This window comes from Galeopterus variegatus, unplaced genomic scaffold (genome assembly GCF_000696425.1).
Source record: "Galeopterus variegatus unplaced genomic scaffold, G_variegatus-3.0.2 Scaffold173, whole genome shotgun sequence".
Classification (NCBI taxonomy): domain Eukaryota; kingdom Metazoa; phylum Chordata; class Mammalia; order Dermoptera; family Cynocephalidae; genus Galeopterus; species Galeopterus variegatus.
In genome coordinates, this window is record NW_007726284.1 from 63,328 (window position 1) to 90,443 (window position 27,116).

The 27,116-nt window shown below is 39.5% G+C and overlaps 1 protein-coding gene across 6 annotated transcripts in view; it reads right to left on the bottom strand.

Annotated features, from left to right (window-relative positions):
• The window catches only part of NFIA (nuclear factor I/A), a 367,279-nt gene that overhangs the window by 12,838 nt on the left and 327,325 nt on the right, over window positions 1-27,116 (bottom strand). For 4 of the 6 annotated variants that reach the window (XM_008563311.1, XM_008563335.1, XM_008563315.1 and 1 more), the window contains one exon: window positions 19,150-19,241. The exons of the other annotated variants lie outside the window; for them this stretch is intronic. In XM_008563311.1, coding sequence (XP_008561533.1) covers window positions 19,150-19,241 — 92 coding nt within the window. The remainder of the gene's footprint in view (window positions 1-19,149; window positions 19,242-27,116) is intronic. 6 annotated transcript variants of the gene reach the window in all.

Genomic DNA, 27,116 nt, shown 5'->3' on the forward strand with positions numbered 1-27,116 from the left:
GGGGGGGGGGGGGTGTGTCAGCATTTCATCTGAGCCAACAACCCTGGATAAAAATGAAACAATTTCGCTGAGCGCAAAGCTCAACGTGACATCCCCAAAAGCCCAAATCAGGGACCCAATGAACAATGCTTTCCTCCTCCTTCGAGAATGTGGTAGGATTTAGGGTTTTATAGCAACAAAACTTGTCTTTGTTAAGACGTGACTCGCAAAACAAACCCACATGGGGGAGTTTGCATTTTCAAATGACATTTTTTTAACGCTGAAACAGCAAATGCTTTTTACATGCAGATTTATTTTCTTCTAAATTTGTAGTTTAAATTTACGACTAAGCAATATTCATACTACAAACAATTAAATTCCTCCTGAAAATTTCCAGGGAAGGTGAGTGGGAAGCTTCTTGATGGGATTGGGGTGGGGACTCGTGCAAAGCAAGAACCCATCTCAGGGCCTTACCAATGATTTGGACATGCATGGAGCATATGTGATTGGCGGAGCTACCTGTCTTCCCTGTCAGGGATCTATGCTTCTTGGAGAGAGGTAATATCATTTTAACACAGAATATTTAATTCATTTTTATTTACCTTTTTTAGTAATGACTTTACTAATGAGATGGAGATCTTACAAGCAAGGATTGTTGAAGACAGACTCAAGAATGAGTTTTATAAAATCAAGCATACAAACAAAATCACTCTCAGTTTGTTTTCTGATAAATTCCATTTGATAGTGTTCTACCAGTAACTGAGATTTAGGAACAAACTCAGAACACACACACACACACACACACACACACACACACACACACACAGTGCTAGATTAGCATAGTCACATAACTCTACTATCGCTTTATTATCATTTAATAAAACCAATCCATATTGCACGATTGTTATATGATTACTGGGTTTTTTGTTTTTGTTTTTCTGGCTGGTACAGGGATCGAACTCTGGGCCTTGATGTTATAAGCACCATGCTCTAATCAACTGAGCTAATTGGCCAGCCTTGATTATTGGCTTTTTAAATATCCTTTTCTCTTGTTAAATCATCATATGGATAGAAGATCCTATTGTTTATTTTGCAAGAATGATGGTAAGTTCAAATGATATATATTCACTTTCATTCTGATTCTGAAATCAGAAAAATCTTGCCGACATGCCAACTTGTGCTATTCTAGAAGATGGTTCAATTAAAAAACACTTAAAATTTTTTCTTTCTTTTAAAGAAGTGAATTGTCCAAGCTAAAGTATGACTTCCTGTTCTTCTGCATCAGCCTTTCTGTATTGTTCTCCAGAAACACGTTTATGAGTTCAAGTTCAGGTTTAAACTAAATAAAACACTCCTCAGGAGTTTATAAGTGAACCTCATTTACATGTGCTTCCTCTGTACTCTGCCGGCCTCAGTATGCTAGTTTCCAAGGGTTGGTGAAAGAATGTTTTACAGTGGGAATCTGTACTGCTTTCTCAAGCATTTCAGACTCAGGGGCTGGGCAGCACCAAGCTTTAGTTGGTATTAAAAGTTCCCTCAGTTCTACTGTAGGCAAGAAAAGGGAGAAAAAAGGCAGGGCAGGGGCCAAGAGAACTGTATCTTTTTAATTTTCCCTAAAAGGCATTCGTGTTAATATTACAATTATAAGGTGAGTAACGGATTCTAGATATATACCCTAGAATTCCACAGCCACAACTTCAAATTTCTCTGCAGTCATTTTCAGTTTTCTGTAGAAATGATCAATGCACATTTACTCTCTTTAAATACAAAAACTAGAGTTTGCTTAAACTGTTTTTCTGCCTTGAAAATGCAGTTAAAGTTGTTATGAAGAGAAATGTCCTCAATCCAATAGAGATCCCATATTATGTTTACCAAAAAACCTAAGAGGTTTTTGAGGTCAAAAGGATCTCAGGGATTTTCCAGCCAATAAAGGTACACCAGCCAGGAAGCAATGGCTATTTCTGGTTTAGAACCAGGAAGAGTTGAAGTAGGGATTCTGAGATGCTCAAAGGAAACCAATCTGGAGAGGGCTGATTTCCTGGCTGACTGAGGTTAAGATTCAATCTTGTTGCTAAGCAAGGGTCTGGGAGTTCAGAGAAAGCAGCCATGGTCTTCATGGACAACATGGAAAGGCAGCAAGAGGACAAGGGACTCTGCCTTTCAATTTCTCTCTGCATCTGAGTTTATCTAGCAAGAATGTGGGTACAGCAGTAATAAAGCGATAATGCTAATAGTAATTGTTACTGCAGGGCAATGCCCGAGAGTTACTTTATAGCCTCTTTTGTACTGGAGCAATTCTTCCCTGATAGGTGAGCATACCCAGCAAAACCGTGGTTGTGGCATTCCCAGTGCCCCAGGTTCAGCAGCTGCAGAGTGACACACGATGAGGCAAGAAGTTCAAGAGTAAGCATTGTTATGGGGATTCAGAGGAGAAACTACACAGCAGAGGGCGGTGGAGTAGGAATCCATGGTGAATCTGGATCTCAGTTTGCACCTCTGTTCAGACAGGATTAAGACCACCTTCCCAGCATGAAGGTTGTGAAGATGAAAGTGTTCTGCCTCCTGACTGGACCATAATGACAGTTGCAAGAGGGCAGAGTTGATGCCTTTTTTGGAGTGGTGGTAGATATGGTGGAACACCTTTCTGTCGTGGGGAAGACAGAACCTCATCTTTGTAAGTTAGGTCATTGTCTTTTCTTGGCCCCATGCTACAATGGGCAGTTGCTTTTGCATGAGTACGCTGGCGATATGCTGGGCTTTTACTGTTTTTTCTCAGTCCCTGAACTCAGCCTAGTTTAAATTGCTGAAAAACATTAAGCGTTTTCTAAAACCAAATTAAATGTGAATATGCTTCCAAATAAAACCTTTTGCTATGAAAATCAGAAGTATTGTTTACTGAATAAGGACGTGAATAAAACTGAAATCCATTTAGATGATGTTATGCAGAATGAAGGGTAAAACTAGTTTCTCTGGGGGCAGTAGTTTATTAACAGCCACTGAGTGCAATCAGGGCTCACAGCTCTAAGAGTTTCTCAGCCTTTGGCCAGGACCGATCGGCCAATTTACAGAAAGATGATGTTGAGTGTGATAGTCTCCACACTGGTCAGTCAACTTCACATGACTGATAATCATACGTTCTTCCTTTTGTCTAGTTTTTGTCTCTCTTCTTTTTCATAAATATATATATATGTAATTTTGGTACATTCTCCACTGCCCTTTGGACTCCTGACAGTAAGGGTTGCTATAGGAAACCAATTAAAAATAACTGACAAGGTTATTTTTTTTTTTAAGCAACTCTGGCAAAATGGCGGATAGGAGGAATTTGAAGTTCAAGATGGTTTGCATGTTTTCTCGAGGATTTAATTGATCCATGTGGATCCTAATTACCTTGAATGACAAAATAATTTCATAGTTGATTTAATAGTTGATACTTAAAAAATTTTACATTTTGTTAATACATGGGTAAGAAAATTCAGATCTAATGTTATTTAACCCATGCTGAATCTTCTGGTAAAACCGTAGTTTCGTCCTTGTATAATTTTCTTTAAGAAACCGAGGGTACCAAATTTGGAAATGTGCTCACTGGCTGAGCTACATGGAAGGCACGGGAGGAAGGTAAGCTACTTCCCAGAAGCAAATCAGGGCTTGGAGGAGCCGCTCCTCTCTTGCACTTCCTTAGAGTTAGTTATTCTGTGGCTGGAATCCCTCATCTTACTTACAGAACTTAATTCTGTGCCTGGTTCCTGCCCAAACCAAGCAGCCAGAAGGGGAGCGAAGGGGACAGCCCCGATTTGACAATACTGACTCCAGGGCTGAGGGGCGTTAGTGAATTCCATAAGGCGTTTCACCCAGCACTTCTTGGTTTACAAAGGTCACTGTGACATAAGGCCCAGGGGACGGGTCAAGCAAGCAGCCTTCCTGGAAGATGTTGGGGGTGGAGGAAAGGGAGCAAAGATGTTATTACGATGGTGGAGTGAAAAGGATTTTGTATATCTTTAGAATTTGACAGGAAAAAATATTTGGGAAGAGGCCAACTAAGAGAAACAGCACGGCCCTAGCTGAACGGTAATGACATAACAAAGGGCAACATCCAGCACTCCCCCGACACCAGACAGAACAACTGGCAGATATTAAGATCATTATAAGATGTGAAATTATACCTCTTACTGCTTCATTATCACTATATTTAATAATATTTGTCTGGAAAGGCACACAAAGCCTATCAGGTTAAATTAATCCTAATGATCAATTTTAGTTTTATTCTAATTAAACAATTTCAATTTAATTAACGCAAGCACAGAAATTAGTCAAAATTACAAATGTAAATGTTGAACTTTAAATCAAAGGTCCTTCCTACTCCCTGCCTCGTGCAGAAGCACTTTAAAGTGTTTGCCTGTGAAGGTAGATGGGAATTTTAACCATTGTCTGCACTGGGAAGGACAGAATTTAGAAAAATGTGCAACAAAAAGCTCCTCAGGAACACAGACAGAAGCACAGGTTTAACACAAATGCACACACACATACAAAATACTACGTCTTTGTGGCCATTTATGAAGGTAAATTCTACAAGTTAGCTTTTGGATTACATGCTTTTTGATTCTCAGGATTCCAATGCACTTGGGTCAGTCTAGTGGATATTGGGCTTTTATAAAACACCTTTGTAAAATAGAAACCATGCACTCATTCCCTAAGCCAAATATTAAACCACCAGTCCCTTCCTTCCCTGGCACAGATACCTACATCTCAGTCCTGCTTTGCCTCTGATCAGCTATGTGGCCTTGCAAGTTGTTTCACCTCCCTGGGCTCTGGCCCTGTTGTTTGGAGGTGCTATTTTATTAAAATGATATGCACTTTATTCCAAAATGCACTTTTTAAAGTCATATCTGAAAAACGACAGTGTCCATAGTAGGTAATCTTTAAGGAAATTACCGGCCTCACTGTCCTGCCTTTCTATAACTTTGAAAAATACTGGCACCTTAAAATGGATTTGTAAGTGGCATGGGGTACATGTGTCTGAGTCATCCTATAAAGACATTTAAATAGCCTTTATTTCCTCTTCATAAAAATCTAAAGTAGATGCGATACAAGGCCCCAAAAATTTGAGAATGAAAAGTACCTGGCAAAATGGACTTTTTTCCTAAAAGGAAAAGAAAGTGGGGGGGGGGGGAGGACAAAAATCTGAAAGATAAAAAAAAATCCTTAATAAGAAGAAATACATGTTTGTTTTTTTAATTTAAAAAACCTGTACTGGTGAGTCATACTTAATAGCAAGTCTGTAGTGCCACTGACTCTTGGTCTGAGAAGCATGTTCTATGTTATCTCTCATATGCATAAAACAGCCACAACTTCTTTCCCCAAAAGGAGGCCAGCATCCATGATCCTCCATCTTGACTTATTCGTGATTGTGTATGAGAATTATTTGATAGCAATCAATTCACTATTATTGTTTGGGGACAGGATAGGAGAACAGCAGAGTAATTTAATAATGTAGTTGATTAGTGTAATAATCATCATTAAATTTAGTAATGATAGTGGGATTCCCCTTACCTTAGTTAATGATCATGGAGAATTCATTTCTTGACTGCCAGTGGTAGAAATGGTTTTTGAAATATTAACTTCTGCCCCATGGGAATGACACTTAGCCCATCACATTTAATTTTTGACCTTCACTGAACAGCATGATCCTAATCCCTTGATTTTATAATCTTAACTAGGAAACATTAAAATATGGATTGACTCCAGTTGGCAGGAATCTTTATGTTCTTTTCACTAAAAAAGCTATAAATTCAGTGGTTGACCTTTTATTTCCAGGTCACAAATGACACCCACTCAGTTTTGTCCATTCACACAGGATTTATGTTAGGGTCTACAGGTATAAGCCATGAAAGTTGAACTTTAATGAAATGTCTTTCAAAGATGTGCACTTAACCAAAAATTTCTCACAAAAAAATTAGCAGATGGCCTTTAAAAAACAGCTATTATAGCCTCAGGTTCATAGCTGGCCTCAACTAAATCTATTTTTCACTTGTAGTAAGTTTCTTGTAAGACAATTTTTCTGGGGATACAAATTATGCTTGTGTTTGGGATGATAATAGTACCTTAATTCCCAATCTGGGTTTCTAAACAGAAATCCTTCTGAAGTGTTCTGTTTATCATCACCATAACTCATCTATCTCCAGGTGAAAAACGTTTCTTGTCCTTTTTCACAAAATCGATTGTATTGATGGGAAGCATTCTGTGTTGTCAATCAGGGAAATGTGATTTGATGGGGCCCCAATGCAGTGAGATAAGGAAAGGAATACCAAACCTGCTCAGGTCCACACCGCCGGAGTGAGATCAATGTTTCCCATAATACGCTTCCTGTCATGTGGCACCCTAACTGTCGCAATTAATAATGTAGAAGGAGGTGATTAACTTAATGCTCTCTGCTGTGTAAACACATAAAGATCTACGAGGCAATGGGGGGTGGGGGGGGGCTGGAGAGAACAAAATGTCATTTTTATTTTTCATGTGGACACGTTCTCACTTTCCATTCTTCTCTTGTAACAATTACTGTACCAGCCTCTACGACAGAGTCAATAAATTGATCTGAGTCTTGACGCAGCAAGCATAGCAGACTAACCTGGCACACCATTATCTGCAATGGAGAGGGTGGGGGTTTGGGGTGCACTTGGGTAGCAGGGGTAAAGGGGAGAAGTCAGGAAAGGCATGCCACCGTTGCTCTAGGTAGGTAATTAACACTCTATGTAGAGCTCTGGAATAGATGCATATGCAGCATGTGTGTCTGGGTGTGCATGGATGTGTGTGTGTATGCGTGTGCACACGCGTGTGTGTTGGGGAGGGACAGAGAAGAAAAAGCCCTCGTCTTGGCTAAAGGATGCAGCCTAAGTAATACCGTATGCACCACTTATTTAAGTCCCTGTGGGATTTCCGTCACTCACAGCAATCTGCAATTCAATGAGGATCACCACCCCATTAGAACTAATCATGTCAGCTGTGTATCTGACAAAATAAACATTCAGAAACTGCTCCTAGGTTCAGAACTTGTTTTTGCAGTGGGATTTTTTTTTCCTTCCTTCCCTCATCTAGCATAAAGTTGAAAGTTTTTAAATATGAAATTATAAGATACATAGAGATTCCCCATATGCATTCCTTGGTGTGTTTTTTCTTGCAACCAGAAACTGCCACTATAAGTTGAGCTTTAACTTGCTCCTTGGGAGTATGGTAAGTATGTTCTTAATAAATACATATCATTCTATGGCTAATGAGAGAATTAATGGCACAACTTACGGAAAGCGGATGTGGGAGGATGGGGCGAAAGAAGACTCAGCTCAGGGGGAAGACTGCTGGATTACCTCTGGGGTTTTCACTATATTAACATTTCTATGTTTCTTCTTTGCAATCACAAGACCCTTGTCCTAAAGATACATGAGATGCACCCTGCCTTACCTCAGGTCCTTACAGAGGTTCACTCCCAACAGGTGGAAAAGCGGCTCTCCAGGTGCCAGGACAGGGTGGTGGGGCTTTGCATTCCAACCACATTGAGTCTTTATAAAACCCTACGTGGAATGCAGGAATTAATTCATAATTTTATAAATGTGATATCTGAGGGTCAGAAAGGCCAAAAATTATCCCAAGGTCACACACACTGAGATAAATCAAACTCAGGTCTGTCTGGCTCAAAGCTTATATTTTCTCAACTGTATTCCCCTGCTCAGGAGAGGAGGGCACCTCATGCTTTAGATCTGAATGCTATCACTGCCTGTAAAATCCTGAACCTAATGAGTATCAAATCCAGTGATGTTAAGGTTTCTTCACATCTAGAGATCCCACCGGCTTCCCATCTCCCACAGAATAAAGTCCGAGTGTCTTACTGCTGGAAAAAGGTATTTATTGATGACTACACTCTGGTCTAACTTCCCGGCCTCAGGACTCCACATTCTCTTGCTTTACACTGACAGACATCCCAAACATAGTGGAGTTCTCCAAACACACACACTGTCATTTGCATGCACTGTTCCCCCTGCCTGAAATGAAATGTTCTGCCCACAAGTATGTCTGTCTCCTTCTAAACCAGCCCCTGTGCCATCTCCTCTAGCATACTTTCCATGATCCCATGCCTCTCCTTGAAGTTAATTACCTACTTTTTCTGTGCTTCTTATAGATTATACATATTTCAAAGTTTCAGTTCTTAGACCTGACTATATTTTGTTTACTTTTCTCCCTAGAAGTCTGTGACCTATGGATGGCAGGGATCAGACCATATATATCTTCATATATATCTGCAGCCCCCCTCTGGCTTAGTGTGGTGCCAGGAATATAGTAGGTGCTCAATAAATTCTGGTTTCTTTTTCTCTCAATTACATAGTTAGCAAGTGGGAGAGACACGCTATGAATCCAGGTGTCCTGACTCCTACTCCAGTGCTTCTTCCAATCTACAAGTGCACAGGTCCCTACTGTGGTCAGTTCCCTTACTGGACTTTTCTATCTCATTGTCCTTGCATCCCCCTGGTACCTCTCCTTCCCCATACACTCGTTCATATACACATAGCCAGGAAGGAGGGGATATGCTGAGAGGGGCATTTTTCTATTCAAGGCAACAGGAGGTCTACAGCATCTCCTGGCCTTGGAGGGCAGCACTGGGGGCTTCCCATGTCACTAAAGCAGTGCTCTGAAGGCCTGGGGTGTCCTGTGCTTAGAACATCTGTGCCTGAGCTGCATCCCCCGTTATCCTGACACATTCAGACTCTGGGGAGGGAGGGTAGGAGGGTGAGGAACACAGGCCAGGACAGCCTGTTCTAACCCAGTGTCCCAGCTCCAATACAAGGGATCTGGCTTATCACGAGCTCATGTGATTCATTAGTTAATGTGTAAAGCATTTGGAAAGTGAAAAGCCAATTACAAGTGCTAAGTTATTTCATCTCCACTGTAAAAGAAGCAATGTGAGACCTTAGGAAAAATTCTCATGCAAACATTTTGGGGAGGCGTGTGCTGTGGAATGTAACTCAATGAATAGACTCCATTGAAAAGCTATATCCCAAAAAGAGAGGCCACTGATAAAAGAAAGTGCCTATGTCCTCAACAAACGAACAGGAAGGTAAACAGGTTGGTGAGAAAAGTGGACAGGAAGGATCTACTGAGAACTCAAGTGAGAACTTCCATGAATCTCACGTTAGACAACAGGCTCTGGCCTTGAAACTGTATGTTTCAGTGGAACCTTCAAGGTCTTAGACTCTTTGGAAGCCCAGGAAAGGACTTTCTGGGTCCAAAAGGAACCATGATGCTGAATCCTTTCCTCATGTGAACAGTCATTATTTAGAGTACAGAAACATTTGGTACAGCAGATTCCTTGGGTGTGGGATTTTTGCATGCAAGTGCTTTGTGGAGAGTGAGAACACCACCTGTATTGCGTTCTCTGCTTGGAGTTCATGCAGCAGGGCCCATCCACTCATTTTCCTGTTCTCTGAACTCTGTTGACTCAAGCTCAGCAAAACCAGGCTCTTTTCTTTTGCAAAGGAAGCATCTGGTTCCAAGTCATAAAAGAAAAACCCAGAACCTCTTGCTGACTATTTGATAAGCGCCTGGGAGGGCACATAGAGGGCACTGATTCACAGAGTTCCCCTGCAATCACAAAGGCACATGTCCTCCAACTCAGCCTTCTCAGAGTCCATGTTTACCCAGTGAAGGTTGACGTGGCCTCATGGGAGCTGGTCTGTACAAAACTCCAGTGCTTCTGCCCAAATCCTGGACTTCAAAGAGAAGACTGAAAAGAGATGATCACTACACGCGCACACACACACACAGAGCATATATATCTCCTAGACACAGAGGGAGTGTGTGGAGGAAAAGCACTGTAAGAAGACAAGCATTACAAGAGAAGCGAGTCAAGTGCAACTACAAGGAGTTGAAAAGTGCATGAAACCTAACAGGGAATAAAAAAAAAGAGTATGGCAGATCCTGTTAACAGCCTATCCACTACCTTTTGCTCCTTCTTCAGAGGGGCAATTTTGTTTAGGGAAGAAAATGTGTCCAGTCCTTGGCAATGGGTCATGATTTGAACCAATTGAGATAATCCTGTGCTGGCTTTCCCAACATCCTTTGCAGCTAAAAATTAAAAGGGACCCAGTATCGGCCAATGAGATCTATGTAGAAATTTGCTAGCAGGGTATAGAGGAGGAGTAGAGCAAGGCCTTTTCTTCGATATTAGAGGAATAATTGGATATGATACAGGTATGGTGTTTGGAGCTGCAGCAGCCAAACTGCAATCAGAGGCGCCAAGCGTGAGGATGAAAAGACAACACGCTGTGGATGGTAGAGCAGAATGTCAGAAAGAACCTGGGTTCCTGCTGGTATCACGTAGCAGGTGAAGCAATGCCAACAACCACTCACAGATTTCTTGTTATGTGAAAAAAATAACCCTCATTGACTTAGCTATACTTACTTTGGTTTTCTTCTATGAAGTTGATACTATTCTTGCCCTCATTTCATAGGTGAGGAATCTGAATTTTAAAGGGTAACACAGACAAAATCACTCAGATAATGGCATGGCTAGCATGTGAAAGAGGGTCTATCCTACTCCTCAATTCATGACGTTTTTCCCTTATTCCCCCAAAGAATGAGACTATGAGTACCAAGTACATTTCCCTTAGTATTCTGGAACATCTACTGACTAGAAGGATCATTATCAAGACTCATCTAAGGGCTAGACATTTTGATGGTCATTCTGCAGTTGATATTATGCAAGGCTATCATCCAGCTCCAGTCTAACTCCTGTCAGTTCTCTACAACAACTCACAGCTTCTCTTTTCAACCTTTCCCCTACTTCATTTTCTGTCCCCCTTTTCCCACAGTCCCAAGGGCTAATTTATTGGACACCAGACAAATTTCCTGTAAAATCTCCCTGTTATTGTATCCTTCTCCATTGGCACTGATCTCATTTTAATACTGAAAAAAAAAAAGCAAGAAAAAAGGCAATATTTGCTGAGCACCTATTGTGTGCCAGATCCCACGGTAAGCACCTTAATTCTTACAACAATCACCAATTTTCTTCAACAGTCTTCTGTTTGAGGTCCAGGATTTTCCTGAACTGAGAAGCTTCCCCTAATCTTTTTGGAGCAAGGTAAAACCCAAACAAACAAAAACGCTAAAGACAAACCTAAACTTATGTCTAAAGGTGATAGGATTTCTGAGGTATAAGAACTGAGACAGAAGAAGACCAGTACCTAGAACTGATGGCTGTGTCCAGAAGTGAGATTTGTAGCATTTTTTGTCTAAAATGCGCGGCCAAATTAAAACTTGAAAGACAAAGGTTCTGTTTATTGAAAAATTTATTTTAAGAGTGTCTCATAGCCTGTCAGTGAGTCAGCTGCCAAGTGTATGTGAAGAGAATGTGTCAAGAACTTACAGGTTGGTGTGGGAGACGGGAAAGCTGGGAGGATTCACTCCTGCCCACAGTAGTACAGGCAGAGTGAAGCAGATGGCATGAGTAACTCATCGCTGCGAGCTGTTGCTTACTATTCAACACCTACTACTGGAGCTGAGAATATAAGAGAAAAAATGACCAGGTGCCACCTCAATTTAGGTGCCCCGTTTCCCTTTAGATTCTGGGGATGTGGGATGTATTCTCTTCCTGCCAGTCCTTCCCACACTCTCAGAGATATTGTCTTCCCTTGAGAAGTCTGTTTTTCCTTGGGGCACAATTTAGCCTAAGGGGAGAAACGGTGCACTCAGGCTGCTCTGACTGTAGAGGGGAAGAACAGACATGCCCAATTTAATCAGGCTTTTGGGGTAGCATTAGGGCAGATGCTCAATGGAACAATCTATAGGGTTATAATCTTGGCATGGGTTTGTCCCAATATGCTAGACGGTTGCTTTGAATGAAGCTTTTGGCAAGTAGGTTCTGCCCAAAGAGCAGCATGTGCTAAACAGCTCCCATGTGTCCTTCCCAGTTAGGACACGTGGAATGAGAACTGGGTTTGTGTTCCGGCTCTACTGACCCCTGGTTATGTGGTTCCCCTCCTTAAACCTCAGTTTTTTAATCTGTATGATGGGGATAACAAACATAGCTCTGCCCACTTCAAAGGGTTGCTCTTAAAAGTCAAATGAGAAGATACTTTGTAATCCAGAGAGGAACTGTTGAATATACAAGTTTAGTTATCAACCAAACAATGAAAGCTATCATTTGTTGAGTGTTTAGTAGGTAGTAAGCACTTACCTTTTTCTACAACAGAATTTAAGACTCTCAAAGACAACCATAGGAAGGAGATGTGTATGTGTATATATATCTTTATATATCTCACTATTTTACAGTTAAGAAATTAGGCTAGAAAAATTGAATTACCAAGTGGGGGGGGGGGAGAAGAAACCAACAACAACAACAACAAAATGAGACATACATACTGCTTCTAAGTGATGGAATAAAGAAAGCTTCAATCAAGATCTGAAAATAAAGCCTGTGATCTTAGCTGCTCTGTTATCTGGTCTCCAGACCGAGGCTAGCTGTTCTCAGAGATGTAGACTAATGTCATTAGTAAAGGCCTTTTTCCCAGGCAGGATGAGAGAATGAGTTCAATCTTGATTTTACTGATATGTGAACTAATAGGAAACTGGGGCAGGTCTTCAGAAGAACCAAGTTCAGCATCAGTCCCACTGGGCCCAGGGAGCACTAGGTCTCATTTCAGGGCTTCTGATTCCTTGATGTAAGAGTGTGAGTCAATCTCAGGGCATCTTCAAAAGAAAATGGTCAGTAACTTTTCACTCTAAACAATTAGGGGTGCAGATGGCATCTAGGAAAGAGAGAAGTTTTTGAGACAGACTGGTTCAAATCTTGGCTACCTCAAATACCACGGGGCAAGTTTACTCTTCTGAAACTTCAGTTTCCTCATCTGTAAAATGTGGATGATAGCACCTACCTTGGAGGGCTCTTGAGTACTAGAGCGTGTGTAGGCACAGAACCTGGCACACATGGGGACTTAATATAGAACACCAATTTGGCCAACAAGATTGAACTTTTCTCAAAGTCAGGAGCAAATGGAATTTTATGTGCCATTCCTCTTCAACCTTGGGAATTTTCAGCTGTGTGGGCTTGTAACTGAAATGTTCAAATGCAAAGCTAACTAGCAGGTGGGGAGGGGTGGAGGGGGGAGAGAGATTTTTTTCCTCTAAGGAAATCAGAGTTTCTTGCCTTTGTAACTCTCCTGCTGATCCCTCAACTTCTGTGTGGTACTTAACCTCCTAAAGGCAGGCAGCTTGCCTCAGGGTGGGCAGGAAGCAGGGAATGGCTTCAGTTCCTTGAAATGCAATCTCAAGTGAGTTTAGAGCAGTGGATGAGGACAGGACACCAGGAGGGGGCGTTTCTGGCTTATCAGTCTGCAGAAGGATTCTAATTTTATCTGCCTGGTCTAGAGAAAACAGAACTGAACAAATCTCTCCTCTTAGGATGGGCTAAAACTTTATCTACCATCTGATTGGAAAAAAGAAAAGATGTAATGCATAAAAACCATATCAAAATTAGACGAAGACAGAAAAACTATCTAGCCTCTTCTTCCCCTTCCACTCTTATACCCAACTCTGTGGTCTGAAAGCCTCTTACGCAAGTCCTTATAGTACTGGTATCACACTGCATTATTGGTGTTGCTGTCATTACTATTATTTCTTTATAGCTGTTTTCTTTACTAGATCTTGAACAACTTGAGGAGAGTTGTCATTCCTTGCATTTTGTAGGTGTTGGGAAAATAGTAAGCAATTAGGTAAACATAAAGTGACTGAAGAAAGGAACTTATGAAGAGTTTTGCAGATTGCCCCAAGCTTTGGTTTCTCAGGCAAAGCTTCAGGAATGACACACAGAATGGAAATGTTCTCCATATCTCTACCTCTCCACGTTCCTTGTACACCTCCACCAAAGGCAGACACTGGGTGCCATGCCCATATTTAGCTACGCAGGGACCTCTCAAGATCAGCTGGTTTCCAGCACAGTGAAGTGTGAGGCTGGTGCATACATTTGTAAATTTCATGAGGCAAAGGCAATCACAGTGCCTGCAAGTAAGGCAGCTAAATGATTTATTAAGCAAAGGTTACAGCACCTGTGCCTTTTTGTCAACAAATCAGGCCCATGCCATGCCAAGCGATTCTTCTAATAGCCCAAATGGTAATTTGGTTTTAAATAGCATTTCAGATACCACAATTCTGTTGATGCAGAACAGTGATAGATTTGGGAGGTAGGGAGGAAATGCCTTTTTAAAATATTGTTTGCACTCATTTTTCATTTTAAAGAATTAGTCCTCATTGGAGTTCTGCAGGTTAAGCATTTTATTTGAACATTTTGATTAAACTGGAAGCTGAATCAAAATGAGTCTCTGCTCAGTCCTCCTGTGTAGAAATTGGTATTTCTATTTATTACCTGATGATGAAATACTAACTTTTTTCCTCTAAATAAATGCCTCTTTTTAATGGTTCTCGTTTTCAGGGATCGGCTTAAATTATGGGATGCCAGTGAAATGGCCATTGGCTTTCTGCTATTTGAGACAATGGCATGTTCTCTGTTATTACATTATACCATTCAGTGGGCGTGCAGGGCACGTTAATTGTGTCCACAGTGAAATAAATGCTCTATGTGCCAGAGCCTTTTCCATAGGGACATCTGTATGGGACACTATTGAAAAATAAGATTGAGGGTGGGATGAGTGGTTACAGTTTCTCAGAAGAGATGGGTGTGACACAGGCTGGAAGGAGATAGCCACCTCTCACATTAATGATGAGCTACAATGTGGAAGAGGAGAAGGAAAATGAGAGGCACGTGACAGTAGCAGAGGTGGCAGACGAGTGAGGCAGAAGAATGGGACAGATGACTTGGCAGCTGTGTGCAAACAAAGTCAAAAGCTAGGGTGAGATCCACAACACTTGCAACACACAATACACAGCTGGGAAGCAGCTTGAAAGAAAGCTAGTGCAAGGCATGGCTAAAGAGAAGGCAATTCTGCCCCAGTGAAGGCGGGAATTCTCTGGAGGAACAAACAGACTGGAAGGGGAGGAGGAGGAAAAATGGTTTTCAATTATCCATGTGATCTTTCCCTACCAATCATTACAGATGATGAATAGGTGCAATAAAAGCCAATATTCAATTTTTCCAATTTACATGGAAAGAAGACCATAATATATCGTTAAGGGGAAGAAACAGCAAGTTACCAAACAGTGTATATAATACGATCTCATTTTTGCAATATATTTGTCTGCATAGAAACAGTCTGGATGGATTTACGTGGAAATGTTAACAGTAGGACTACAAGTGATTTTTATTATTTTTCTCATCTGTATTTTCCCCAATTAACCTGTATCATGAATGTAATAAAAAAAAAGAAAAGTCATTATTTTTAAACTTCATTTTGAATCATTTAGATTCAACCAATGTGTGCAGAGTACCCACTATGTGCTGGGCATGAGAATTAGTGCTTTTCTCAGCAGTCAACATACAGTTAGAGTGGATTTGTCGGTAAAAGTCCACTTTTCCTGGCTGCTTTTCAGAATTTTAGACTCTTAAGAGTGGAAGGTCCTTTTGAATTTATCTAATGATTACATTTTTAAAATTGTGATAAAATACATATAACATAAAATTTACCATCTGAACTATTTTTAAGTGTACGGTTCAGTGGTATTAAACACATTTACAATGTTGTATAATCATCACCACTACCCATCTCCAGAACTCTTTTCATCTTGCAAAACTGAAACTCTACACCCATTAAACACTAAACCCCATGCTGTCCCTCCCTGCAGTCTCTGGTCATCACCATTCTGCTTTCTGTTTCTATGAATCTGAGTATGCTGGCTACCTCAAAGTAAAATCATACAGTATTTATCTTTTTGTGACTGGCTTATTTAACTCAGCATGTCTTCAAGATTCATCCATGCCATGGCATATGTCAGAATTTCCTTCCTTTTTAAGGATGCGTAATATTCTGCTACGTGTACATACCACATTTTATCCATTCACCTGTTGGTGGACATTTGGGTTGCTTCTACCTTTTGGCAAGTGTGAATAATGCTGTTACAAACATGAATGTACAAATACTTCTTTGAGATCTTACTTCAAATTCTTTTGGGTACATATGAATGATTTAGATCTTAATGCAATTTCAGGTATAAAAGCAGGGAATACGCCAGTAGTATTCCTGAGAGTTGAGCCGCAGTCTCTGAATATCGCTAGAAAAAGGTGCTCATGAGCTTATGAGGAAGTATATCACAGTGGTTAAAGAGTGTAGGCCTTGGAATCAGACAGAACTAGGTGCAAATTCTTGCTCCACTCCCTCCTATTGTATGTCCTTAGGGAAATCAATCATCTCTGTAGGTCTCAGCTTCCAGATCTATAAAGTACAATCTATTGGGTGGCTGCAAAGATTAGTTAGATAACGTACCTAAAATACTTAGCACATAGAATATGCTCAATAAGCAGGGACTACATACAATCAAATAATTCTTTTCCTTAAGAAAGTTTTTATGATAAACCCAAAGCTGCTTACTTATAATTTCTGTGCATTTGTTCTATTTCTACCCTCCAGAAAAAACAGAGACCATATCTAATCCATCTTCTATAGGATGACGCTTCAGGCATTTAAAGAGATTTCCACTGGGAACTAGTCTGTGGGAGAAGGAAAGGCCATTTTATTTTGTATTTGTTTATGAATTTCTGTTCAGCATATCTCTTCTTCATTTAGAGAAAGCTCAAGTATCTGCGTGGGTGACTCTTCAATTTTTACTTCTCCAGAGACAGAAAGCAAAATTTTGTTTTCCCAGAAAACTTTTCCTATAATTCAATTAATACAATTTTCATGCTTTATAACAAAGGTATCAAATAGAAAAATGCAAGCTGGCCTAGGAAATTACTAATCTGCAGACCGTGTTCAAATTGTTTTTAGAAATTCCTGTAAAAAAAAAGCACACTAGTTTCTAAACTAGTGTCCTCTTGAAAGGGGGCTTATTTTTTAAGGTATATTATTATTTTTATTATCCATATCTCTACTTACCTAACGCTTTAAATGGTTCCAGAAAGTAGTTTCTTTTTATAAATAAGAATTAATATATATAACAATATTAAAATATTTAGGGAATACATAAATATATATTTTTTTGGAAAAATGACAACTCTATTAGCACAGTTTCTCATAAGAAAATTGGGAATGGCTTTCTTCAAGCCAAATGTGGCAGGTGTCACTGTGGTAAGAAACACTTAAGCTGTTGTCCCCATGATGCCAAATATTTAACGGAAACCAAAAAAATTCAGTTCCAGATGACAATATTGGGCCTACATGACATCATTCATCCAGATGCGCGGAAAATCTGGATTTTTAAGAATTGAATTTTTGTGGTCAGCATCATGAAGACTCAGTTTCTGGGTTAAATAAGGCATTTGTGAAACAAAGCCATATTGGAATGCAACCTGTTTTGATGATAGAGAAATAACTGAATGGAACACAGAGTTCAAGTTCAGTGATGTGAATAACAGCTTATATGAGGGGTCTCCAAAAAGTTCAAGGAAGGATTCATATTACATTTTAATTCCATTTTTCCACGAACTTTTTGAAGTACCCTCATATAAAACATAGTATGTAAAACAAAAACAGGACATTTCAAAGCTACATTTTTGAGGCTCTTAATGAAGCAACCTGAGCATACCAGTGCTTTGAGAAAATACACAGCCACCATCCCCAGTTCTCCCCTCTCACTGAGCTTGAACACATAAGCCAAACATATAAAATTAAATTATGTTCTTCTATTTTAATGCTCTCCAGGTAATTATGCAACTTCAAATTCACTAGGAAAGTATTTGAATGTTTGAAGGTATGAAAAAATAAGCAAATAACTGGAAGAATTTTATGGGAGGTACTGAATAGGAGACTTTAATCCCAGATGCCAAGTGCAAGCCTGTTTAAGAAGAAACAGCAGAAGCGGGAAATTCAAGAGTTAACCTTCTCCCTCCCATGTTAGCTCCCCTCTCCTCCCAGCTGCCTCCTCCGCGGATGCTGTACTTTCAGTGACCCTGCTTCAGTGTAAAGAAGGCTTCACATGTGAAGCAGTTTAACCTGTGCTGTCGACATAGCAGTAAACTAAAGTCCTTTGCAGAGGGAGCAAACAGACCCAGGAAGGCAAATCTATCCCGTTCATGAGCACCTGGTCATAGTTTTACAAACAAAGATGAATAGTTATAAATTAGGCATCTGGATATTACACACCCAGGCTTATGCACAAAATTGCTCAGAAAATTTTTTCAAACACCGTGCTAAGAACCTCATGGAGAAAATACTTTCCTTATGTCAATGATGGTAGTCATGTTCTAATTAGGAAAGCAGAGAGTAGTTCCTTTCAAAACTTGAATGTAATTCTATTTCGCAAACCTCTAAATAATTCTACACGTACTACCTGTAAACTCAAAAAGTCTTTCAACATTTCTCAATTCACAACAGCCATTCCACGACTTTTAAAAAAGATTTGTTCTCCTTGACCTGCATTAGCACAAAACACAACTGTCCATTGACAGGAGAGCACTAGTCTCAATCACCCACCTCAAGTATGACATTATATTCACACACGCCCCCTCCCATCACTGCACCTTGCTCCCCAGCGGCCAGCAGTAACCACTAACAAAACACCTCCTGCTTCTGGACCAACACCAGCAACTTAATAAGGCTCATAAACCTTTTTTTTTTTTCCTCTTTCTTTTAGAAAGCTTGCCAGGTTCCTGGGGACCCTATAACGAGTACAGAGGAGTGGCTGGTCCCCCCGTTCCCGGCATGCACTCTGATGTTGCCAGCAGCCAGATACTCCTTTCCAGGTTCTGAAGGGGTCTGCTTGCATTTAGAGAACCATGAATTCCTAAAAGAGGGAATATACACTATCTAGCACTGAGAAACTTTTCTTGCCATAGCAAAGGCAGTTCTGGCACAGAAGCTTTCCTCTTCTACCCTCTCAATATGAGAAGCAAAAATTGCAGGCAACCTTTTCTAAGATTTCTGAGAACACATGGAAATGTGACTGGAGGGCTGGGAAGGGTGGGGTCAGGAGGAAAGTGGACAGAAGAGGAGTTGGAAAATGTGGCCTGTTGTGCCAAAAGACAAGTTAAAATGCACCTGATGAATAATACAAGCTGCACCACATACAGAAAAGATGAGAGCGGCCCACCTGTGTCTGTTGAGGGATATTTACAAAGCTTGGATCCCGTGGTCCAACACTGACGAATCGGTTTGCGGGGGAGGTGCTGGGTGTCGAGTAGGCTGTGAAGGGAAGGGACACATGCGTTCAGGAAGCAGCACGAGATTGCACACACAAACAACACCAAAACACACAGTCTCTGAGCCTACGCAGCTGATTAACAAGGAAATGTGCAAACACTGTAGCTGGCAAAGGGATCTGGCTAGCAAGGGCATTTTAGACAGTCAAAAAGGGGTGGTGGGATTGGCTTCCAAAGACTGTTGGGATAAAACGATGTCAAATTGTCACTCAGATGAGCTAGTTTCTCCTTCCATCATACAAATTAGAGCATGCAGGACATTTGCAAAGTATACTTTACGAGTTAAACATGAGCCTGGGGTCAGAAAGAGATATCCTAGTCTTTAGAGCATAGGGAGAAAGAAATTAGGCAGGTAGGGGAGGAAAGCAGTTCATTTTACAACCTTGATTTTCATGCTGTCACACTCCTAAAAATCATGAAACAGTCTTATGCCTCTTCAGCTATAGATCAAAGAGGAGTCTTCATAGGAGGAATTAATGGGTTCCCCAGGAAGGAGGTGGAAAACCATTTAGAACAAGCTGTCATTATAGGCCCAGTAGAGTGTCTAGAATCTTTATGACACACAAAAATGTGCTTAAAATATTAACGTTTGTCATCTTCCTTCCTTGAACCCTTCTTTTCAGGCACAAACTGTCAAGGCCCTGTGCAAACCAAGATGTCACACTGGAACCTCAGCCACCACACTTCAGTTTACTCTCTTTTACACAGTCAATGGAGGTTTTGTTGGTTTTTACATTTATATTTAAGAGCTTTACTCTACTTTAGTGCAAAAAAATTCAGTGGCTTTGGTGTTTCATTGGCTCATGAATCCAAATGTACATTTTGTTTTTTGATGTCCTGCAATTCACATCTTTACCACAAACTCCAAGGATTTATTCACATTCTTTCTTTGTACTGGAATCTTTAGACTATTGCTTAAAATAATTTCAAATTTCTTAACAATAATTATAAAAGGCTTAATTTGGGGGGACTAACTCTAGACATATACCATCTACAAGACAAAAAGGATTTGCAATATTTAAAAACACAGATAACCGAGGGAACAATACCAAATTCCTGCCAGATTTTTTTTTTTCTTATTGACTTCACTTGCTTCTCTTATTTTGATTTTTCTGTTTTACAGAAAACTGCTCATACTTCTTGTTTGCCTTGTTAAACACATCTAAGTATAAAACTTCCACCCATCTGGCCCAAGTCCTTTTGTTTGTCTTTGTAAGAGCTAAGCCACCTAAGCAGATTTGTGATGGTCACATGGATGTAGCTGTGGCTGTGGCTGAGTCAAACCAGCACTGAACACAGGATGAGCACAAGGGTCCTCTGGTGGATAGTAATGAGAAACTTTTTGTTGTAATGGTACTTGTTTTAGGAGGATTTATCCAGTAATGACTTTGTATAAAATGACCTACATGTATGACACGTTGTGCTATCTAGTAATGCAAATCTACTAATTTCCTTCCTGGGCCATCCTATGTCAGACTAATTTGAACAGCTCTGAGAAGTACATCTGCATTTAGCCATTCTATGTGTACCTCTCACTTATTGGTCTGGGGGAAATTTGATTTTTTAAAAAGCTTAGTAAAGTACTCTGTTACTTGTTTCATTCATCCTATGGCCTTACTTTGATAGGGTTTAAGAAATACCAACAGAAAGTCATATATTGAAAATGATGAGCCATAATTACCTGGTAGTGTATTCGCTTGCTCCTAGAGCACAAAGAGGATGTGGGAGAGATGAGAAAGCTAGCAGGTGAAATAACCCGTTGAACCTGTTAGTGGTTAGTGAAAAAAGTGTTCTTTCACACATGAATAGGTAGGTCAGTTGAGAAGGTACAAAAAGGAAAGAAGGGTATGCTCAGGTACTGGACTGATTGATGACAGATGCTGAAAAGTGAGTCCTTGGTTTGATGGTCCTAGTAGAACAGTGGGCACTGTCCTGCTGTCTACTCTAGATACGTAGCAGGATTTCCTATGACATTTTTACCACACTGGTAACATCATAAACAAGCATGCTAATTGATCCCAGCATATATGCCATTGAGGGGGGGCATTTTTTTGTGAAGACAGTTCTCCATTGAGCTTAGCAAGCTTACTAAATCTGGAAAGGTATTTGTATTACACCCCATTATCTATTTTTGCCTGACTTAAGTTTCACCAGTTAAAAGAAGGCTTCGCATGCAAATGATTGCAGTCGTGATTTCAGAACATCTCAGAAGGCCTTTAATGCTCTCAAGGACTACTGAAACTTCTCCATAGTTTGTTCTAGTTTTTAAAAAAGAGACCAATGGTGAGAGAGGTGTGAGTGTTTGCATTTTTTAAAAAAAGGATATTACAACTACAAAAGCCTGGGAATTTTTGAGTATCCAAGTCACGGAATAGGACAAATTGTGCCCAGGGAAATTTATTCTATAGAAAGCTATCTTCTGGGAAAAATCAAAGACACAGGAAAAACAAGGAAAGGAAGGAAGGAATTCTGACTCATCTTCCATTATTATAGTAGGGTGATCATCTATAACAGGATGTCGTTCCAGAAATGACATGACATAAGTTGAATCTGATTTTCCCAAAGAAATAGTGGAATAAGGAAGTTACACTGTTGAACAAAATCTCAACTAAAACTTTTTATTGAAAAAACCACATATACCATAGTGAATCAATTATACATGCACAGTTAAGAGCTTTCAATATGAATATAAAATCAAATAAAAGGGGCAACGTGGTAATCAATTATATACAACTGCGTTTACTCTGATATTATATCACATTCATATCCTTCTTAGTCATAATTCTGGCCTTATTTACAATAGCAATAATGAAATGCAGGAAGAGTTTTGGGAAATCACAAAACTCAGAAAATAATTCTCTGGGGAGATTATTGTAGACATTTTGGAGAATTCTGGAGGGAAGATTCAGGAGTACTTGATGGCTTTTAGATTATAAAATTGTGGTAGCCAACATAGAATGCTGTCCAAGAAAAAAATTCACTTGAGCAGGATCAAGCAGATAAAAATTAAAGAAACTTGATAAATGCAACAATTCGACAGAAATCAATCTGGCCATATAATCTCACTGTAAAAAACCTTGTGGCAAACACGACTATTAGAAATCAACTACTGATTATTTGGCTGCTTCCTAGGATATCAGTTTATTTTTTTTCTTTTTTTAAATAAGAAATGTATCTAGATGAAAGAATCACGTAATTTCCAGATGAATTAGTTCTGAGTCTGTAATAGCCTTCACTCCACAATTACACATGATCGTGATGTTAAGAATGTGGTCAAATTGTTTTGAATGAATATACTTAGTGCTTTCCTGTCTTTGGAAAAAAACATGACTGAGGAATTAGATATTAAGATACTAAAAAATGTGTACCAATGTCAGTTGATGTTTCTTTAAGATAAAAACCATATTAATAAAATCACCAAAATCTGACAAAGTAAAAAATATGAGTCTGCATTGCTTCTTTTGAAAGTAGGCAGCAAGTCTCAAGGTCTAGTTCAAATTCAGCAACCACTGGAATATGTGTAATCATGGAAAGGCAGCAAAAGGAGAAAATTTAGATAGATTCTGTGTGGAGGGTGAATCTGAAAGGAGAGCTGCCCTTTGAAAGAAGACCCCCTCCCTGTGCCCACGGGTGCCCCTAGGGAAGCTGAGTGGCTGGCGCCACCTGGGGCTGACTGCCTGTGTGAGGGAAAATGAACGCATTGAGTCACCTGGGCAGGAAAGATCACGTAAGAGACCAGGTGAGCCGTGAGGTTCTGACCGAGGAGGTTCCGTCCACCCTGGCAGCCTGGCCTACAAACTGATAGAAAGTTTGAAGAGAAATCTGTCTTCTGTTTTATCAGACTCCAGCTACATGGAAGTGAACATGCACCCCTTCGTCACTCCCTTAAACTCCACCAAGCCCAACCTCTGGAGTACATCCAAGAGAGATGTTTTAATAAGTTCCCATTCTCTCTCTCTCTTGCTCTCTTCAAAAGATACTTATTCCAACACTTGCTACGTGCCAGGCATCATGGGGATACAAAGGAAAGCAGGATACACTGCTATCTGCAAGATGTTAGAGTCTAATGGAGAGAGAGAAATACAGTCAGTGAAAATATGAGTGCCTAAAAGTAATATAAAAATCTTTGGGGTGTTAAAGGACAGAAAAGTGACACCTTGAAGGAGGAACAGGAAGAACTTTATAGAGGAGACAGAGATGGCTTTGAGGACAGGGCTGGGTGACAGGTTCCGGTGGACTGGAGGTCACAGGGGAAGCAGCACCAGCTGAGAAACAGAGGCGGGGGATGGAGGCCTCAATTGCTGAGGGAAAGGAGAAAAGGCAGAACCTTCCACATTACATTTTTGTCGTAATGAGAGGGAAGGTAAAATTTTAAGGATCAGAGCCCTGAATGCTTAAAAACGGAGGGGAAGAAAGCCTGTTGAATTCACTTTCTTTTAAAAGGAAGAAATAACTTATAAACAAGATACCAAATTTCACTTCTAAATACCATTAAGACAACTAGACATCCTCACACTCTAAATGTTTCCTGTCTTATCCTAAATATCAACACACACTTTCAGATGTTCTCTCATTTTCAGAAACTCAGACATATTCACGACTGGGGTTTCCCTCTAAAAATAACTAATTGAAAATTCTATTTCATTAAAAATAGACTTACTATGATTCTACTACCTGCCCAGGAATGTGCTGGTTATTAAACAAATGAAATCAAAACATATTAGGAACACAGACTTAAACAGAACCCTGTGTATTCAAATTGTAATTTTTTTTAAACGTTTATCATGACACCTGACAGTGAAGGAAAAGCCCATAAGAAAGCAATCAGTTGCAAACTGAAACAGTGAGATGACTAAATACCTAATTGTATTGAAATAGTTTCTGAATTTTTTAACTGCACTCATATGTTATTAAAAAGAAAATAAGCCCTGTGAGAAAATCTTTCTTTCTAAAAAAAATGTTAGAAAATAGATTGGCTGCTTTCTAAATGAAACCATTACAATTGAACTCAGTTAGGAACTTGAACAGCACGATTTCTTGCAAGGTCACAAAAGAAATGCTGGTGAATATAGGAGTGTTTCTCCTTCAAAGAAATCTATTGGTATCAACAAGTTTACAGGGCCTGGGTTAGCATTATTAATGTTGTTACAGAGCTAGAGAAACAGCCTTTTCAAAGCCCTTTAAAAACACACAGCCTCTGCTTACACACAATCTAAGTATTGAGATTTAGAGATCCCCACATTTGCATAGATGCTGTAGTTCTCATCCAGATGTTCAGAATCTAGAAGATAACCACACTGAATTTCCATTATTTACATCACATCTGTGCAGCTACCTCATTCTATTATATCTGCAAATCTTTTGTCTTTATAAAGTTACCACCAATAACACCACCAAAATCACAGCCCTCAGGGCATGAAATTAAAGCCTCCTTATCGCTAGTAAATTAAAATGGAACAACATACCCAGAAGCTTCCTTCATGAAAAACTAATGAATTCTAACTTTAATATATTAGTATTACTTAACATGTATGGTAACAATTTGCATGATACGTCCAATATGCCAACAGATCACAAAAATCACGAAAAGAATCAATTTAGGCAGATGGCATTGCTCTCTTGGTGTTTCTCCTTGTATTAAGGATACTGAGGGAGGTAGGGGCTCAAGCTATAACAAGATTTGGGATAAAATGTGCAGAAAGGAAGGTACAACACAACTCATGTTATGGTGTGCACAGAGAGAAGGGGACAAATGCAACTTTTAAACTGGAGATGCTTTAACTTTATGTGAACTAAATCTGTACAATAAGGAGGCACTTTGCAATGAGTGTTTCCTGTACACAGTCTATTTAAACTGCCTATAACGTTTTTTTTTTTTCATAATTTTTAAAGGATAAGAAACACAGCTTTGTTTCAGTTCAGCACTTTGCAATGAGTGTTTCCTGTACACAGTCTATTTAAACTGCCTATAACGTTTTTTTTTCATAATTTTTAAAGGATAAGAAACACAGCTTTGTTTCAGTTCATTTAAATTCTTTTCTGAAGTTTAATCCAAATTCAGTAACTGCCATTTATTTTTATGTGTATGCTGAGTGTTGTTCACTTGACAGAACATATTTATTGATCAGAAGCAAATACGTATATGGGTAGGCACAGGCAAAAGTTATATTAAATAGATGCAGGGAAAAAACCTCTGGATTCAGCTGGGGTTTCTAAAAAAAGAAACAGATCAATGTATTGGATCACTCCTTCTTGAAAGCTTCTGCAGCCTCTCAAAAGGTAGTCTAACTCTGGAAGCCTACCTCTGGGAATTTATACTTGACAAATACTAAAAATTCAGATAAAGATTTATTTACGTTCCAAGATGTTCATTACAGCATTACTTATAAGAGCAACAAATTGGAACCAACTTATAATTAATGCTTCATCCATACACTGGAATATTTGGCAGCCATTAATAATGTTTTTAAATAACAGTTAATAACAGCACAACATATTCATAATACAAAAAAGAATAAAATCATTTTGCAAAATATATATATAAATACACATATATACACGCACATACATATACACACACACATCATGATCAACTATGATTAAAATGTTCATGGAAAATGACTAGAAAATGTTTATAGAAAATGACTAGAAATTACGTACAGAAAGTGATTGTTTCTGAAGAGTGGGATTCTGGATGATTTTAAAATACAGGAATACCTTGGAGATATTGTGGTTTGGTTCCAGATCATGACAACAGAGTGAAAATCGCAATAATGCAAGTCACACTAATTTTTTGGTTTCCCAGTGCATATAAAAGTTATATTTACACTATACTGTAAGTCTATTAAATGTGCAATTATAGTATGTCTAAAAAAGCAGTGTATATGCCTTAATTTAACAATACTTTATTGCTAAAATACGCCAACGATCATCTGAGCCTTCAGAAATTCATGGTCTTGCCTTGCTGTTGATGGCAGCTGACTAATCAGGGTGGTGGTTGCTGACGGTGAGGGTGACTGTCGCAATTTCTTAAAATAAGACAATAAAGTTTGCCACATTGATAGACTCTTCCTTTCACTAAAGATTTCTCTGTAACGTGCAATACTGCTCGATAGCATTTTACCCACAGGAGAATTTCTTTCAAAATTGGAGTTAGTCCTCTCAAACCCTGCCATTGCTTTATCAAGTTTGTGTCATATTCTAAATCCTTTGCTGTCATTTCAACAATGTTCACAGCATCTTCACCAGGAGTAAATTCCATCTTAAGAAACCACTTCCTTTGCTCATCCATAGGAAGCAACTCCTCATGTGTTCAAGTTTATCATGAGATTGCAGCAATTCAGTCACATCTTCAGGCTCCACTTCTAATTCTAGTTCTCTTGCTAGTTTCACCACATCTGCAGTTACTTCCTCCACTGGAGTCTTTGAACACCTTAAAGTCATCCATGAAGGTTGAATCAACTTCTTCCCAACTCCTATTAATGTTAATATTTTGACCTTCTGCCTGTGAATTGGCAGGTAGAATGGTGAATCCTTTACAGAAGGTTTTCAACTTACTTTGCCAGATCTACTGAAGGAATCTTTATCTATGGCAGCTATGCCCTTAAAAAATGTATTTCTTAAATAGTAAGACTTGAAAATTGAAATTACTCCTTGATGCAGAATGGATGTTATGTTAGCAGGCATGAAAACAACATTCATCTTCTTGTATATCTCCATCATAGCTTTTTGGTGACTAGGTGATCTTTTGCCTGAGTAGTAAGTCTCAACATTGGGCTCAAAATATTCAGTAAACAAAGCTGTCAGCACATTTGTCATCCAGGCATTGTTGTTCCATTTACACAGCACAGGCAGGGTA